Below are 16,255 nucleotides of genomic sequence, written 5' to 3'. Positions count from 1 at the left end.
GTGACCTTTGTCTACGGCTTCTTTCACTTAGCATGTTTTCAAGGTTCATCCATGTTGTAACATGTGTCAGTACTTTGTGACTCTTCATGGGCAAATTACGTTCCATTGTATGGATAAACAAATATCTATCCATCAGTTGATGGACATTTGGTTGTTTCCACCTTTTGGCTGTTACGAATAGTGCTGCTGTGAACATTTGTGTTCAAGTTTTTGTATGAACATGTGTTTTCAGTTCTCTTGGGTATATATCCAGGAGCGAGTTGCTGGTTTGCATGACTGATGTTTAACATTTTGAGGAACCACCGCACTGTTTTCCAAAGTGGTGGCACCATTTTACATTCCCTCCAGCAGTGTGTGAGGATTCCAATCTCTTGACATCCTCACCAACCCTTGTTGCTGTCGAACTTTTGTGTAACAGTCCTAGTGGTTGTGAATGGGATTTCACTGAGGTGCTGATATGTATTTCTCTAATGACAATGATGTCAAGCATCTTTTCTTGTGTTTACTGGTCCCCCAACTATTTCTTTTTTTTTTTAAGATTTTATTTATTTATTTGACAGAGATAGAGACAGCCAGCGAGAGAGGGAACACAAGCAGGGGGAGTGGGAGAGGAAGAAGCAGGCTCATAGCGGAGGAGCCTGATGTGGGGCTCGATCCCACAATGCCGGGATCACGCCCTGAGCCGAAGGCAGACGCTTAACCGCTGTGCCACCCAGGCGCCCCCCCAACTATTTCTTCTGAACGTAAATTAGTGCTATTTTTCTTTTTTTTTAATGTCTTTCATTGAAATATAAATTTTGTTCTTCTTGTGATATCTGTTTTTTCCCAGGAACATCCAAAACATATTAAATACTCAGGAAATCTCCTATTAGAGATTGTATAACCTCTCAGAGTGCCAGGCTGCTGGAGCCATGAGTTGTAAAAACTTAAATGAGTTTCCATCAGCAACTTTCCAGAAAATCTCTACATTACATTATTAGATCACAAGCTTTGATAATCCCCAAACTATGATAATGATAGTGCTTTATTTAAAACTTCATAGACACACCAAGACTTTTTTTTTAATTATATTTTCTTAACTTTTCTTCTTTTCTTCCCTATGAGGCAGAAAAGAAGAGAAGGCAGTAGCTGTCTCAAAGGGTCCTCTGAGAAAGTAAGTGTAGAGATTTGAACATCTAAAAGATTCTAGTGTGTCATGAAACAAACTTTTTTTTTTTTTTTTAAGAGAGGGAGGTGGAGGGTGGGGAGGGAGAGAGAGAATCCCAAGCAGGTTCCATGCCCAGCATGGAGCTCGATGCACAGCCCTGAGATCACAACCTGAGCTGAAATCAAGAGTCAGATGCTTAACCGACTAGGCCACCCAGGGGCCTCATGAAACAAACCGTTTTTGAGCACAACCAATGTTTGCAAATGCATAAGAAAATTTCAAGATTGTTTTTAAGTTATATGGCAGTCCTGGATGTAAATCAGTACTCAAATGTGATACTAACATTTCAGTGATGTTGAAATTAACCTTTGCTATCAAACTTGGTTTAGATCACAAAGAAAGAAAAGGTTTTGAAAATTCCATATGACAGTTTCTTCCCTGTACATTGAAAGAATATTTACAATAGCCTCTAAAGATTTGTAGTAGTATTCCTGGGGGGGGGGAATGCCTGACAGATTACATGTATAGTAAAGTCCATATCAGTGTAAGTGTTTATTATAGCTGTGAGGTCTTTCTGGCTTTCAGAACTTACATGTTCCCATTTTAAGATTAAATTTTACTTGATGGCTTTTATCAGCATTAGTCATTCTCAATCTTACTGCAAGTTGAATGTATTTGGTCATAATGTTCACAGTGATGAAATTCATCAGTATTCTTAAAACTGGACTTTTAAATGGAAAGTGATTTTTCTTTTTAAAAAAACTTTTTGAGTTTTTGTTTAGTCAAATACTGGTGAAGCACCAGACATGGGAAATACAGTGAGTGTAAGGTGGTCATTGTGTTTGCCTTTGTAGAGCTTGTAGACTACCTGCAAATGCCAAAAACCATGATGTAACTGCAGTTGTGATAAATGCTAAAAATGAACACCTTCTGATTCCAGGAGAGCAGTTAGTGAAGGGGCTGCCCCAGTTTGTGATTGTCAGAAAAGGCTTCCCTGGGAGATGACACAATGTGGAATCTAAAGGGCACCTAGGAGTTAGCCAGCACATGGACCTCATGGGCTAGCACTAAGGCACGCACAAGCTTGATGCTCTTGAGGACTTTAATGAGCGACAGTGTGGCTGATACGCCAGGAGCAGAAAGACAAGGTACAGCAGGGGAGGCAGGCATTGTATCAGGGCACGTTAAGGATTGGGGCCTCAGTGAGTGGAGGAGAGCCACCGAGGGGTTAAGGCTGTAGAGTAGCATGTGTTGGTCATCTGTAAATTAAGAACAGGCATGTGACCCTTTGCTCTGTCACTTTTTTCTCTCTTGATCAGGAATATGACTGGAGAAACTATCAGCCCAGCCAAATGAGTGAATCTGAGTTGCAAATGCTGGCAAGCCTGCGGCGGCAACAGAATGAAGAACTGGAGGACACGGGGGCTTCCCACGGCCTCAGTGCATCCCAGGTTGACAACTGTAACGTCAGCATTAGTACCAGCAGTGACGACACCACCACCTGGAATTCCTGCCTGCCACCTGTGAGTCCAGGGCTCTGGGTCTTTGTGTAATAATACCTTAACGAGGAGCAAACTTCTCTCTAACACAGCCCAGCCTTGCCTGGGAAAACTAGGGCCAGTATGAGAACACTGCCCATGAGAAATATTCAGAGCCCATTCAGAAGCACCTGACTGGCCCAGTCAGTAGAGCAAGCAGCTCTTGATCGTGCGGTTGTAAGTTCAAGCCCCACATTGGGTATAGAGATTACTCAAAAATAAAATAAAATAAATAAATATTCAGAGCCCATTCTGAAATAGTATTTTAGGCCTGAGGGCATTGTCTTTTCTTAAACTGTCTTACTTACCTTCAGATAATGTATGCTCATCGTGTGGTGATATATCCAAACATACATTGAAAGCAAAAAAGAATTATTTTACTGTCAATTCTGGGTCTCTCACTGCATCCGCAGCTCCTAGCACAGGCCTGGCACATAGCGGGGGCTCAGTATTTGTTAAATGAATGAACAAAATGATGTTTGTTTGCTCCTCCCTGTGTTCGACGGCCATGGTAGGCACTGCAGACGGTTCAGCAGCTTACCTTTTCCTGTATGTTTATACAGTTAAGGCACTTTTAAATATGGCCCCTCGTCCTCACTGTGGACCAGCAGAGGAGGTGGATCAGGTCAAAGTCTTCCTGTCTTTCAGGTGAAGAAAGTAAACTCTCCGGGGCCCAAGTTTCCACACCTGGTCAGTGGTGGAGCCCAGAGCAGAGCCCAGTTTTTTGACTCAGTCTGTTTTCCCCACTTCTGGCCTTGGAGATCTTATGACTGAATTGGAAAGACAAAGCGGAAACGCTAATAGAACAGTCCTAAGCAGCTTTAAAAATGTCATAAGGCAGAATAGTAAAATCAGTATTTTAATAGTGGTAATTAAAGCAACTATTTCTTTAAGCACCTAGAGACATGTGAAGACCTTCATAGGCCCAAGGAAATTTACTTATAATTTACTTATATTTAACTATAAGGCCACATTCAACATCAAATCAAACATATTAAAATATGCTTTCATCCAACAGTAAATATTACTTTTTTACTATATAATTTTTGAAGGGAAATATAAAATTAAGTAACTTTGATTTATATTTATATGAAATTATGTAAAAGCTGAGTTCAAGTGTAGTTGACAGTGGATAATGTGTGTTTTAAGTATCTAATTAAATATTTATTAATTTTCCAATTTTCTTTCCAAGAAAATTTTTTTTCCCACGTCTCCAGCATCTTTGTAGATGTTAGCAATCTCAGAGGCTCTGGCACCAGGCCTTCCATGTGTTATCTAACTCAGTCCTTATTGCTGTCGTATGCGGTAAGCGCTGTTCCAGATAAGAACACTGAGACTCTTGAGTGTAGTAATTCAGACTTAGCTTGGCATGACTCCTGAGTCTGAGCTCCTAGCCACCATGATAGGGTGACTTCTCAATGTGTGACTTAATTTGTCAAATGGGTGCCATGGATATCCAGTGGATGGTGACATTTCTGCTCTGGAGAGTACATACACATCTTCATGGAGGAGGAATTCAGATTGGCTCTAAGGAGATGTAGGGGAAGAAGGATGTTTTCATGAGTGTTTTTTATCCCTACCTCGCCCACTCTCCAGGCTTCTCTTGCCTTAGTTTTTCATTAAACTAAATGATCAAGCATGTATAAGGCCTCAAGCAGCCTTGGTGCCAAAGAGTATCTACCCATCCAACAAAAGTAACCCTGTGTGCTGGTCACTCAGAGTACCCTTATAGCCAGGTCTAAGAACATAAGAGTAAGTTGCAGATTTTTGCCAATACAATTTACAGTGAAATTGAAATATTGCCTTTCTTATAAAATATTCCTCAGCAGTCAATTAAACGGAAAGTAAGAAAGAGAACAGTGGCCTCCTAAACGAGCTCATTCTGTCATGAAGTAGCTTGGAGACCAACATTACAAAGGGCAAACTGAGGAATGATTATTTATGGACTGAAAAGGCTGAGCTCTTGGTTGCCCTGGATACCATGTTCTCATCACCGTCCTGTGCTGGCAAGGACTAACGTTCTCATGCACAACAACTACTCTCCTCTAAAAGTATACAGCCAAAAATAATACCATTGGTAATGAACTTAATAACCCCTCCATTTGACCAAATGAGAAATTGAAAACAGTCTACTTTTTAGACAGAGAAAATAATTGAAAAGCCCACCTTTGGTATTCATAAGATATGTTTATTATTGCATCAAATTCAGTCTGTTTCAGTATTGCAACTATCACCAAATGGAACATTGCATTTCTTAATGAACTCTGCACCTTGTTGCTCATATAGAGTTTAAATAGATCAATTTACAAGAACCACTGTAGTCTTTCTGAGAGCTCATGCCTTTCTCTTTAGAAGTTGTACAGGGAGAGTGAAAAAGAAGAAATGAACGAACTCATAACTTTATTTATCACAATGGTATCCTGCTTTTCGTGTATCTCAATGGTGCTGCCATCCACGGTGGCACTCCACCAGAAATTTGGAGTACATCTCCACTTCTCCCACCCCTTCATTTCCAAATCCTAAGAATCCTCAGGATTTTCCTCCCTACCTAACACCATACCCTTGGCACTTTATTTTTCATCCACATTCCCTCAGTAGTCTCCCGGTACCTCTGTACCTCCCATCCAAGCACCTGATGGTGAGGAACATCTGCTCTGAGGTCAAATAGCCAAGGTTCAAATCCAAGCTGTGACCTTGTAAAGCACTTGGCACTATATCTGAGACATAATAAGCATTTAGTAAATTAAGGTTGTCATTATTATTATCATTATTATTCACACTAGTGATCTTCCTAAAGCCCAGATCTAATCTTACCTCTTCCCTGCATAAAGCCTTTCCTAGTTCCCATTGGCTCTTTGGTTTGGCATACAGGGCCCCCCATGATCTGAGGCCTGCTCCTCTCCCCCTGCTCATCTCTCACCGTTCCTCACCTTTCACTCCATGCTTCTGTCCAAGTTATAACTTCCTGAATGCACTCTGCACACATCCTTGTACCTTGTACGTGATGATCTCTCCATACATAGCCTACTGTAGCCCTTCTCTAGGCCTCATTTTGAGAGACAGACCTTCCCTTCTGCCACTAGAGCCAGGAATATCTCAATGACACTCTTGTTCCCGATCCCAAGTACAGCTGCCTGTCACCTGAAAGATTGTTACTCAACAAACGAGTTTGGATTGGAAAGGAGTTTGAGTTTTATTCAGGAGGCCAACCACCTGGGGAGAAGGCGGACTCTTGTCCAAAGGCCACCTCAGAGGTTTCTGCCTGGCCCAGGGGTTTTTCAAGGGGTTTAAGGCAGTAAATCAGCAAAGGGAGTATAGTGGCCTACGACATATCTTGGTCATGCAGTCCCGCAAAGGAGGGTGAGGTTTGCAGATAACACAAAGGGAGGTAGGTAAAATCATTTGTGTGACCTGAAAAGGAATTACATCTTGCTACAAAATTACTGAGCTCCTCAGAAAGCCAAGGTGGCTTCCAGCAGACTTGCTGGCCTTTGCGGCCTGGGAAAGTTATGGTCCTTCACTCCTCAAGGCCGGTGGTCTGCAAATCTCAAAGAAAGTAATTTAGTTCTGTTACAAATCAAGGGCCTTCGGTAAGCAAGTAAGGAGTGTGTTAACTTGAAGCAACCCTTAAGACCAGCTGGGGTACTGTTTAACTCTCACCTCAACCTGGCTTATCTGTCTCACATTAATTCTTTCCACATATTTGTTTTTTTGCTTTTGTTTTTGCTTTTGTTTTTGAGCGGTACAATATGCTGTGAACTCTGCCTGGGATACAAATAAAGCTTGACCTGGCCTTGAGATGTTCACCATATTGGAGAGAGATGGAGAGTCAACATCCCACTGTAAGTCAGGGCACTGAGTGATGACAGAAAGAAGAGTTCCATAATAGATCATAGAAGAGAGGCCCACGTCAGAGAAAACAGTTGATTCTACTGCTGGTTTCAGGGATACTTTCACAGAGAAGGCTACAGTTAAGCCAGAGTTCGAGAATGAGTGTAAGCTCACCATGTGGAAAGAGGGGGAAAGGAATTCCACGTTCTGAAAAGGAACAGAATTAAATCTATGGAGGTGGGGGTGGAGTGTCTCCTTGAACAGGATAACCTCCTCTTGATGTCCTTGCTTCTCCATCACCTTGAACAGAACTTGAAATGAGTCTTTGCTTGTCTCACCATCACTACCCACCCCTAGCCAACGTACACACAGCAGGCCCCCATACTCCAGCTACAGCATGCACCATCCCCGTCACTGCCATGCCCTGTGTCCAGATCATGTCAGTCATGTCATTGCTCATCATGCTCTTCCCTCTGCCTGGGGAGACCCTCCATCCCGCTTCTCTACCTGGAACACTGCATTGTTTTCCGAGGCCCAACTCAAATGTCGCTGCTTCGTGAAACCCTCTCGGACGCTCCACCACCCTGCACAGAATTATTTCTTCTTTCTGTGGGTTCCCATTATCTTCAGTCTCAAAGTTAGCATTTACCACATCAGGGAGCCATTGTTAGCAACATGCCCCACACCTGGTTGTGAGCTCCTTGACGGCGGTACCATGCTGAGCACAGTGCCTGGCATGAGGTCACACTCAGTCACTGGCTATTAGTCATCGACAGAATGAATCAATCAGTAATATTAAAAAGATTCCTTTTTCACTCTACAATAACATAGTTCTCATCAAAATTCCAAAATAAACATCAGCTTTGCTTTGCTTAAATAAACCCTGAACGATAATAGGTAATATATTACATTCAAGACTTGCTAAATGGATATTAAATATACAGACAAAGGAAAAATCTCTCTCTAGAAGGGGCTTGATGACCAATTTTTTAAAAAGGAGATTTAAGCAGGTCACATTCAATTTAGCATCTTTACCTAACGACTTCACACACGCTGCCATCTGAAACCAGAAAGCCCATGCGGAGTAAAATGAAGAGTCTTTAGCAAAATCTATTGTGTTTACTACAAGCTGTGATTCCTCAGCTTTCCTCGGCATCTGTACCGTTCGGAGTAATATGTACTGTTTAAAAGGTGTTTAGATATAATAAATTAGTCATTTAAAAGTGTAATTAAATGTAACCATATTTCTCATAGCAAATTGGCTTTTGTAGGCATCTCTTTGCTAAATAAATCAAGCCTACTGAGAAATCCATTGGCCTTTGACAGACAAATTTTTCAAAGTTTCTAACTTAGAACCAAATTCAATTAAAACAATACTTTACGACTTCTGTGGAAACCAGGCTACAAGTAATCAATTTTGGAGGGTTTCTGTTAGGAGTAGCCCTCATGAGATATTTTCAAAAGCTCAGCTCTAGGCAGCCTTAGGAAGGGAACTAGGAGTTACTTATAATGGATTCTTAAGTGAATTTTATTTTGGTGAGGGCTTTTGATTGACAATAGCATAAAACCATGTCTCGTGTGTGTGTGTGTGTGTGTGTGTGTGTGTGTGTGTGTGTGTGTTTATGGTTTCTTTTTAAGGAAAAAGAGTAGCTATTAATAGAAACAGCTTTTTGCAGTGCCCAAAAGAATCTAGACTCTGCTTCAGCCAACCTGAGCTCAAATCCCAGCTCTGCCATTTACTGGCACGAGGGCCTATAAAATGGGAATCATAAAAGGCCTTCCTCGTATTGGCATGGTGAGAACTGAATGCAGGCAGGAGATGCATGTGCCCAGTGCCTAGCAGAGTAAGCTCAGAGCTGTTACCTGCTGCTCCCCCAGTTATTCTCCTCAAAGGGCCACTTGAGTGATCAGAAAAGATTCCTAGGATATTTCCCCTTTTTGTGACTCTGAGGGCTGTAAGGAGAGGTAGAGGTTCTGTTGTGCTTGTTTTGATGTGAGCTTAACCACTAAAATCCAGACTTACCCCCTCAGAGCTTTACAAATAAGCTCTTTTGTTATTTTATTATATCAGTATTTCATTATTTCTCTGTCCTGCCTCTACCTGAGATTCAAGAAGAGCGTGCCTCATGTGCATGCTGTTTGTAAGCTGAAACCCTAAAACCATCATTCCTTCAAGTTAAGAATTCCCGTAATCTAATATCAAGCATGTAAGTCTCCTCAGCTTGTTTTAAAAAAAAAAAATGTTCATCGCATACATCCATCAACATAGCACATTGCAGAGCATAATATTTGGAGAAAAACAAGGCAAAATGCACTTAATAAAATTACAAGCATATGGTGAGGTTCTCAGACAAGTTATTTATGGTCTTGATTAACCTTGCAACATTTTTGCCATTTGCATAGGTTTTACATAACACCATGAAAATATTGTCTTTACCTTTTAACATGGCAGGATTATCTTATCTCCTGTTCTTTTATTTAGCCTTCACTTTTCTCCCTCACCCCCAAATTTCTAGCAGCTTGATCATGGAAAAGCAAAACTTCTTGTTCTCAGTGGCAAATTTTAGGAGTTCCGTTTTCCTGACACTAGTGCGTAGCAACAGCGCCACCAAAAGGACAAGGTCCTCAGTTTCTAGGATCTGTTCCCTTTCTTTGCTCATCAGCGTATCAGCATTCTATGTGATGATTGCTGGCTGCTACGTGTCCAATATATTATATATTGGCATTTCAGGTTCTTTATAGTTAATAGGTCTTAATTTGTTCTGATCTATAGATTCATTAACTTCTCAGCTGTCTTTGGGTGTAATGAGTTTTCTTTTAATTCTCCTGAACTAAAAAGGTAAGTAGTTGATTGTACTAAGCTGCAGATAAATCAGATGAGCAGCTGTTCTTACACCACTATAGAAATGATATATGAAAACTGATGGTAGAGTCAGTGTATTACTGAAATGTGTGAGTTGTTCCGTTTAGTGACTATGAAAGTCACCCCATGAAATAAGCTTTCCTCGTTCTCAAAGTATTATCTATCATACCTTATGTTTGTCCCAAATTTAGCAATGTGGCAAAACTTATCTTCTTTAATTTTAAATATATAGTGACATGTCAGAAAAATGAAATCAGGTGAATTTAATTTGTAGTGAGGAGGTCATTTTATAGATTTCAAATAAATATTGCAGACCACTTTTTTTTTTTCTGTCATAACCTGAACTGAGTTTGTCATATGTTTTCAAAAACGTTGGTATTCACCCCTATAGGTGAACCTCTGGGCTGATTAAGCACTACCACCTAATGGCTAAGAGGGTAAACTGTGGTGACCTGGGTTTGAACTCTGGCTCCCCTGTTTCCTGGCTGGCATGACCTTGGGTTAACACCCAGTGACTGAATTTCCTCTCCTGTTAGATGGAGTTGTTAATCCTATCTGTTTCACAGAATTGCTGTGAGGAACAAATGAGATAATATCTAGCAAGGATTTAACAGAGTACGTGCTAATTAAATGTCACCCAGCGCTATGATTATTGCCATAGTTATCTGTAGGTATTGGTTGCTCTTCTTTTGCTGCTTCTTAGGATATTCCCTGAATACGGATGAATTCCAAAGTCAAAAAACCAATTTTATTCTTTTTTTACCTGGTGCTTTCGTAGGATATTGCCTGCCTAGGATTAGTACCAGTAGGTTTACTGCTGCATGTGTATCGAAACAGATCTGTTTCCTTTTGTGGATGGGGGCATCTGGCTTCAGAGTGCCCATCATGTTCCCCCAAGCCCACCCCGCCATGTTCAGAGAGCTCTTAGGAACCATTAGGCACATTCTAGTTCATTCTGATTTGGATCTAGGAAAATAAAAAGACCTCATCCAAGTGAAAGCTTTGCCCTTCCAAAGCATCAAAGCAAAGTTAGGGCAACTGAAATACCTTAAAGGGGTTTTTTAGCTGCATCATTGCCATAGTCCCTTCCTGTCCTGGAGTCTGATTATGAAATTAGGAGACATGTACAGAGAAAGGGAATTGGGGCCACCCAGTTTTGTATGGTATCCACTCCAAAACAAGACTTGTGTCCTTCCCCGACTGAGTACCTCGCAGGTGGGGCGTCTAAGGCCATGTATAGCAGTTATGTGTGGCAGTCAGAATGCTCTGCCATGGTATCCCATCGTTAAACTGGAAGTGAGTTATTGAATAAAAGATGTGGGGGTACCAACTTGATAATTAGTTTTCAATACTAAAAATTAAGCTAAGGAATTGGGTGTTCGGACTGAGTTCCATTACCCTACAGTTGTTTTAACAGGATGTTTTTCCTTTACTTTTCTGTTCCCTCGTGTTAGCACTCTTTACTATTTCAAAACATTTTCACTGGTTACTTTTCGTTGTTGTTTTCTAACACTTAGAAACCGCTATAAATGTGAATCTTTTGTCGACTGTGTTCTTTTTTACTATTTGCATCACCAGATCGGTTTTATACAGACAGGAGCAAATGCAGAAAGGGTCAGTCTGTGTACTCTGAGAGCTGAGTCACAAACGAGACAGGATTCTATAGACATTTCTATTCTCCAGAGGATGGAGTGAGTCATTTGGAATGAGGGGGTTGGAGACAGGTGTAAATAGAATTAATGGTATAAAATTAAGAAAGTGGAAATTTGCTGAATACCAGAACTGTGATGCGTAGAGAGTTATGGAAATGCCTCTGGAAGCAAATCAGCGGAGGCCCGTTCACTGGAGGCCCGAGTTCAGCTGAACTATTGGGCGAATACCGATGAGCATATTATCGGGAGTATTTCTGCACCAGCGTGAGATGCTCTAGAGAACCCGTTAGGCCCTTTGCTTGCTAATTCCTTTTTTGCTGTGAAATAATAAAGCCTAAATCATAAAACTAAATTTCACTTGCAAATTGCTGGAAGTATTATTTCTCCAGTGAGATCAAATATGTCTTATGACAAGTTTTTCCTTCCACTGTTCTCCCAGCTGTTGTTTCTTATTACTGAAATGGTGATGCATTGATACCAGTTCAATTACCAAAGTATCTGAGTACATTTAAATTCATGGTGCATCACAGAGAGCCAGGCTAAGTGACTGTGATTATCAGACAGGGTGTTTGATTTAAATTAAAGGAACACTTCCAAGAGATTATTTATAGAGGAATACAGTTTACTCTAAAGGATTCCCATGACCCACATCTTTAATATTTTAGGAACCATTAAAATAAGGACTATGTGAAAAATAAGGAATATGTGCTCTATATGTATAGGTGCCTTTGCCATACTGTTTCTCTCTGTTAGAGTCAGCACTGTAGGACCACATTATGGGTGAGAAGAGCTTAACACGAGCCCTGTTGGGCTAGGAAGTAATGGAAATCCTTTAAATGCAGTTCAAAAATGTATACCAAATTCCAACTTGTAATAAAATGAGAATGTTAGAAATGATTTTCACGTTAGAATTACATGGCTGTTAACCACATAAGAAAAATACTGCCAGCTGTATTCAAAAAGAGAATTTCTATCAGATATAATGGAATTTTCTCCCTTTATAGAACAAAGGAAAAACATCAAATTCCGTTGGAGGCAAGAGTTTAAAGCTTATTTTGGGATGTAGTTGTCTAGCGGTATTTTGAAATAGTAACTTCAACGTTGCTCGTGGAGGGAAAAGTTGAGATCCCACATTTTTGTTAGGTCCGGGCACCATTTTTTTCAATTCACTGATTAATGCTTGAGGTTTTATTATACACTTGGGGAATGACCACTTTGACCTAAGATTTACATGTGTAATTCCATTAGCGAAAGTGCAAGTTATCCTTGCAAACTTCCTAATGTGGAGATATAAATATATAATCCTTATCTCTGGGTCTCTGAGTTATTGCTGATACCTGCTGTGCAGCACTAGCTCCATGAGATATCTTTTATTTTACTGTAGGTGGAAATATCAATGAATGTTAGCAGCATAAAAACTCCACAAGGAGGAAGCATCCACGCATGAACCTTCATTGCACCATAGATGGTATGTTGTGCAGTGACTGGCCATTCAAATAACCTGGTTTTTCTCATGTGTACCACCTTGTTGTTTGCTGGATCTCCCAAACAGCCTGTAGGTCTTCAGTGAAATAAACAGCCCCTTCTTGCAGATTGTTCCTCAGGAAAAAATGACAGCAATGAGAGTGCATGGGAAAGTCTATGTAAAGAACATTACCCGGATTAGTACCTCACAAACCCTTTGTCTTTTACAGCCTGTCAACCAGGGTCGTCACTATCAGAAAGAAATGAATCCACCTTCTCCTTCTAACCCCCGGTAAGAATCATTAATAAGCTAAATGTCTTTTTTCTTTTTTTTTTTAATTATTTAAAAGATTGTGCATTTTTCTTGGTGTCAGGAAATTGTTTTCCAAAACTTCCAAAGAGCTTCCAAAGTTCTTTTCTCTAGAAGGCTTGCTTTAATCTACTTTTCTTATTTCGACTACTGGGATGTGGTGGTGAACAGTCTACCTAGGTTTAAATGGTTCCTCTGCCCTTTGCTAGCTTTAGGACTTTGAGCAAGCCATTTCACTCAGGGTCATCCAGGGATAAATAATATTACCCCCTGCTCTTTTGGGATAATCATATGAATGAATACATGAAAAATTCATAGCACAGTTTCTGGCACACAGCAAGCTCTCTTTAAGTGTTCATTTATTCTGTATTATTCTATTTGCATAGGTATTTCATTTTAATCAGTATGTGATGTTTAGTACATTTTAGGCATGAATTTTTTGGCATTATCTGGTCCCTTTAAATTTATCAAGATAGCTCATATCATTCAAAGGCCATTCTCTTTTTTCAAAATTTCAAAAGTTAATCCCAAAATTATTTCATTATTTCAAAAATGTCATTGGCATTATGAGTCATTTGTCAATATAGAAAAATCTAATTATCTTAGGCTCACTAAAGACAGGAAAATTGGAATTTGTGTTTTGAAATAGATGTAGAATTATATGGTTTTCTAAAAAATAAATTTATCAGCACAGATCAGTATCATTTTATTAATATTTTTTAAATAGTAGGAATGTATTAAAAATCAGTCCATCTTGAGCTCCATCTGCAGGATCTTAGTTATTGTAATGCATCTCATTGTCCAGCTCTCTCACCTGTACTGTGGATTGTCCCATAAAATGGACCAAAACATCAGGGGTAATATTGTAGCTCTGGCTCTAGAGTGTGATATTTATTTTTTTTAAAGATTTTATTTATTTATTTCAGAGAGAGACAGAGCATGAGCAGGGGGAGGGGCAGAGAGAAACAGACTCCCCATTTGAGCAGGGAGCGCCACACGGGGCTCAACCCCAGGACCCCGGTATCATGACCTGAGCCAAAGTCAGACGTTTAACCAACTGAGCCACCCAGGCACCCATAAAAGTGTGATATTTATTACACAATGTCTGAATTATAGTTGAACATATCAAAAACAACTTAGTCTTAAAAGAGAGACAGATAGAGACAGGAAGGATTTGTTAAATAAGAATACAGGGCTGATCAGAAAGGGTGAATACTTACCATTTACATCAATGTGGATGGAACTGGAGGGTATTATGCTGAGCTAAATAAGTCAATCAGAGAAAGACAATTATCACGTGGTTTCACTCATATGTGGAATATAAGAAACAGGGTAGAGGACCGTACGGGAAGGGAGGAAAAACAGAATGGAAAGTCATAACTGGAGAGGGAGACAAACTACGAGAGACTCTTAAGTCTAGGAAACAAACTGAGGGCTGCTGGAGGGGAGCTGGGTGGGAGGATGGGGTAATTGGGTGATGGGCATTAAGGAGGTTGTGTGATGTGATGAGCACTCAGTTACACGCAACTGATGAATTATTGAACTGTACATCTGAAACTAATGATGTGCTATATGTTGGTTAATAGAATTTGAATAAAAACAAAAAATAAAATAAAAAAGAAACCAGGACTGTCCCCTGAAACACAAGGGCAGCCAGGCCTTGGGAAGGGAACAGAACCGGAATGCTGAGAGGCAGCCAGGCGGTATCCTCACTCCATCTCTGCTTGCTTCTTCCTGTCTGTTCCATTCTTCTCTCTAAGCACCAGCTTTCTGTTTCCAGTCACATATGGCTGTCTGACAGCTCTTGAGTTTATGTATTACAGTTCAAAGTACATGCCAAGCTGACAGGCTATGTCTGAATCCCAATTCCTACTTTCTAGGAGAGAGAATGTGATTGGCCTAACTTGAGCCAAGTGTCCCCTTTTGGTCCAGTCAGCAATGAACAGCCAACCAACCCATGTAAAACTAACATGGCTGCCTACATGGTTTACAGGACTTTAATGGGGCCCAGAATATTGACAGAGGTAGAGTAAATGTGCTTAATTAATAATAATTAATTAATTAATTAATTAATAATCACTTCTAAGTGTTCCTGGTCTTTACACATGATCTGGTCCTTCTTTCATGTTATCTAGTAGGGGGAATTGCCACTATTATACATACATGTAGTAAGGAGTTCAAAATTGAGTTTGTAATTTCAGAGTATATAAAATGGTGTTTTAACATCCTTAAAATCAGTTGTCTCTTGACATGTAAATATGTCTCTTACAATCTTTCAGTTCATAAACTCTTTTTATCTGTGTATGAGTAAACTTCTAAGGTAACTGGAAATCCATCTTTGGTCCAAATTATAACAAAGTCAGTATTTGTAATCCGAACAAATGAATATGATAGTTTTGATATGTTAGAAAGTGGAGCCTTTTTTTTAATAAAAGGAGAAAGAGGACTCAATTCCCATCCTAATTCTGCTTCTAACCCAGTATCTGATCTCAGACAAGCCTCTCAACCTGTCCAGACCTCACCAATAATATGAACACCCTTATGTGTAAAGGAAAGGATTTGAGTTACATGCTCTCTCGTCACTTCCAGCTTTGTGATTCTGCGACTTTGATGAGACTAATGAATTTTACATATGAAACCTAGTTCCACCATCAGAGGGAACACTGCCATACATAGAAAACATACCTCATAATGTTGGATTAATTAATTAATATTTAGATGTAGTACTAACTTTTTTTTTAAGATTTTATTTATTTATTTGATAGACAGAGACAGCCAGAGAGAGAGGGAACACAGGCAGGGGGAGTGGGAGAGGAAGAAGCTGGCTCTCAGCAGAGGAGACTGATGTGGGGTTCGATCCCAGGACTCCGGGATCACGCCCTGAGCCAAAGGCAGACGCTTAAGGCAGACGCTTAACGACTGTGCCACCCAGGCGCCCCTTGATGTAGTACTATGTAACTTTAAATATCTCTTTTAATATTTGGTTCCCAAAGAGAGAATATAAGAAAATTCACCAACCAGGGGCGCCTGGGTGGCACAGCGGTTGGGCGTCTGCCTTCGGCTCAGGGCGTGATCCCGGCATTATGGGATTGAGCCCCACGTCAGGCTCCTCTGCTATGAGCCTGCTTCTTCCTCTCCCACTCCCCCTGCTTGTGTTCCCTCTCTCGCTGGCTGTCTCTATCTCTGTCAAATAAATAAATAAAATCTTTAAAAAAAAAAAAGAAAGAAAAAGAAAATTCACCAACCAGACAGCATATTTTATTTAGCCAATTAAATGTTCATTCATTTTAGGGAAAATTAATTTACATTTTTACACAATAAAGTAAAAAGCCAAATTCCAAAGCAAAAAATAAAATGCTGGGGCACCTGGGTGGCACAGCGGTTAAGCGTCTGCCTTTGGCTCAGGGCGTGATCCCGGCGTTATGGGATCGAGCCCCACATCAGGCTCCT

General features: G+C 40.3%; 1 protein-coding gene across 11 annotated transcripts in view; it reads left to right on the top strand.

Moving 5' to 3' along the window:
* The window catches only part of CFAP20DC (CFAP20 domain containing), a 234,689-nt gene that overhangs the window by 173,604 nt on the left and 44,830 nt on the right, over positions 1–16,255 (top strand). For 7 of the 11 annotated variants that reach the window (XM_019805517.2, XM_011231610.3, XM_034658566.1 and 4 more), the window contains 3 exons: positions 1,109–1,153; positions 2,467–2,670; positions 12,726–12,787. In XM_019805517.2, coding sequence (XP_019661076.1) covers positions 1,109–1,153; positions 2,467–2,670; positions 12,726–12,787 — 311 coding nt within the window. The remainder of the gene's footprint in view (positions 1–1,108; positions 1,154–2,466; positions 2,671–12,725; positions 12,788–16,255) is intronic. The other 4 variants (XM_011231629.3, XM_011231599.3, XM_011231596.3 and 1 more) reach the window with 1 other exon arrangement.

This window comes from Ailuropoda melanoleuca, chromosome 4 (genome assembly GCF_002007445.2).
Source record: "Ailuropoda melanoleuca isolate Jingjing chromosome 4, ASM200744v2, whole genome shotgun sequence".
NCBI lineage: Eukaryota > Metazoa > Chordata > Mammalia > Carnivora > Ursidae > Ailuropoda > Ailuropoda melanoleuca.
The sequence above is the reverse complement of the archived record's forward strand: the minus strand, read 5'-3'. Positions and strand labels throughout refer to the sequence as shown.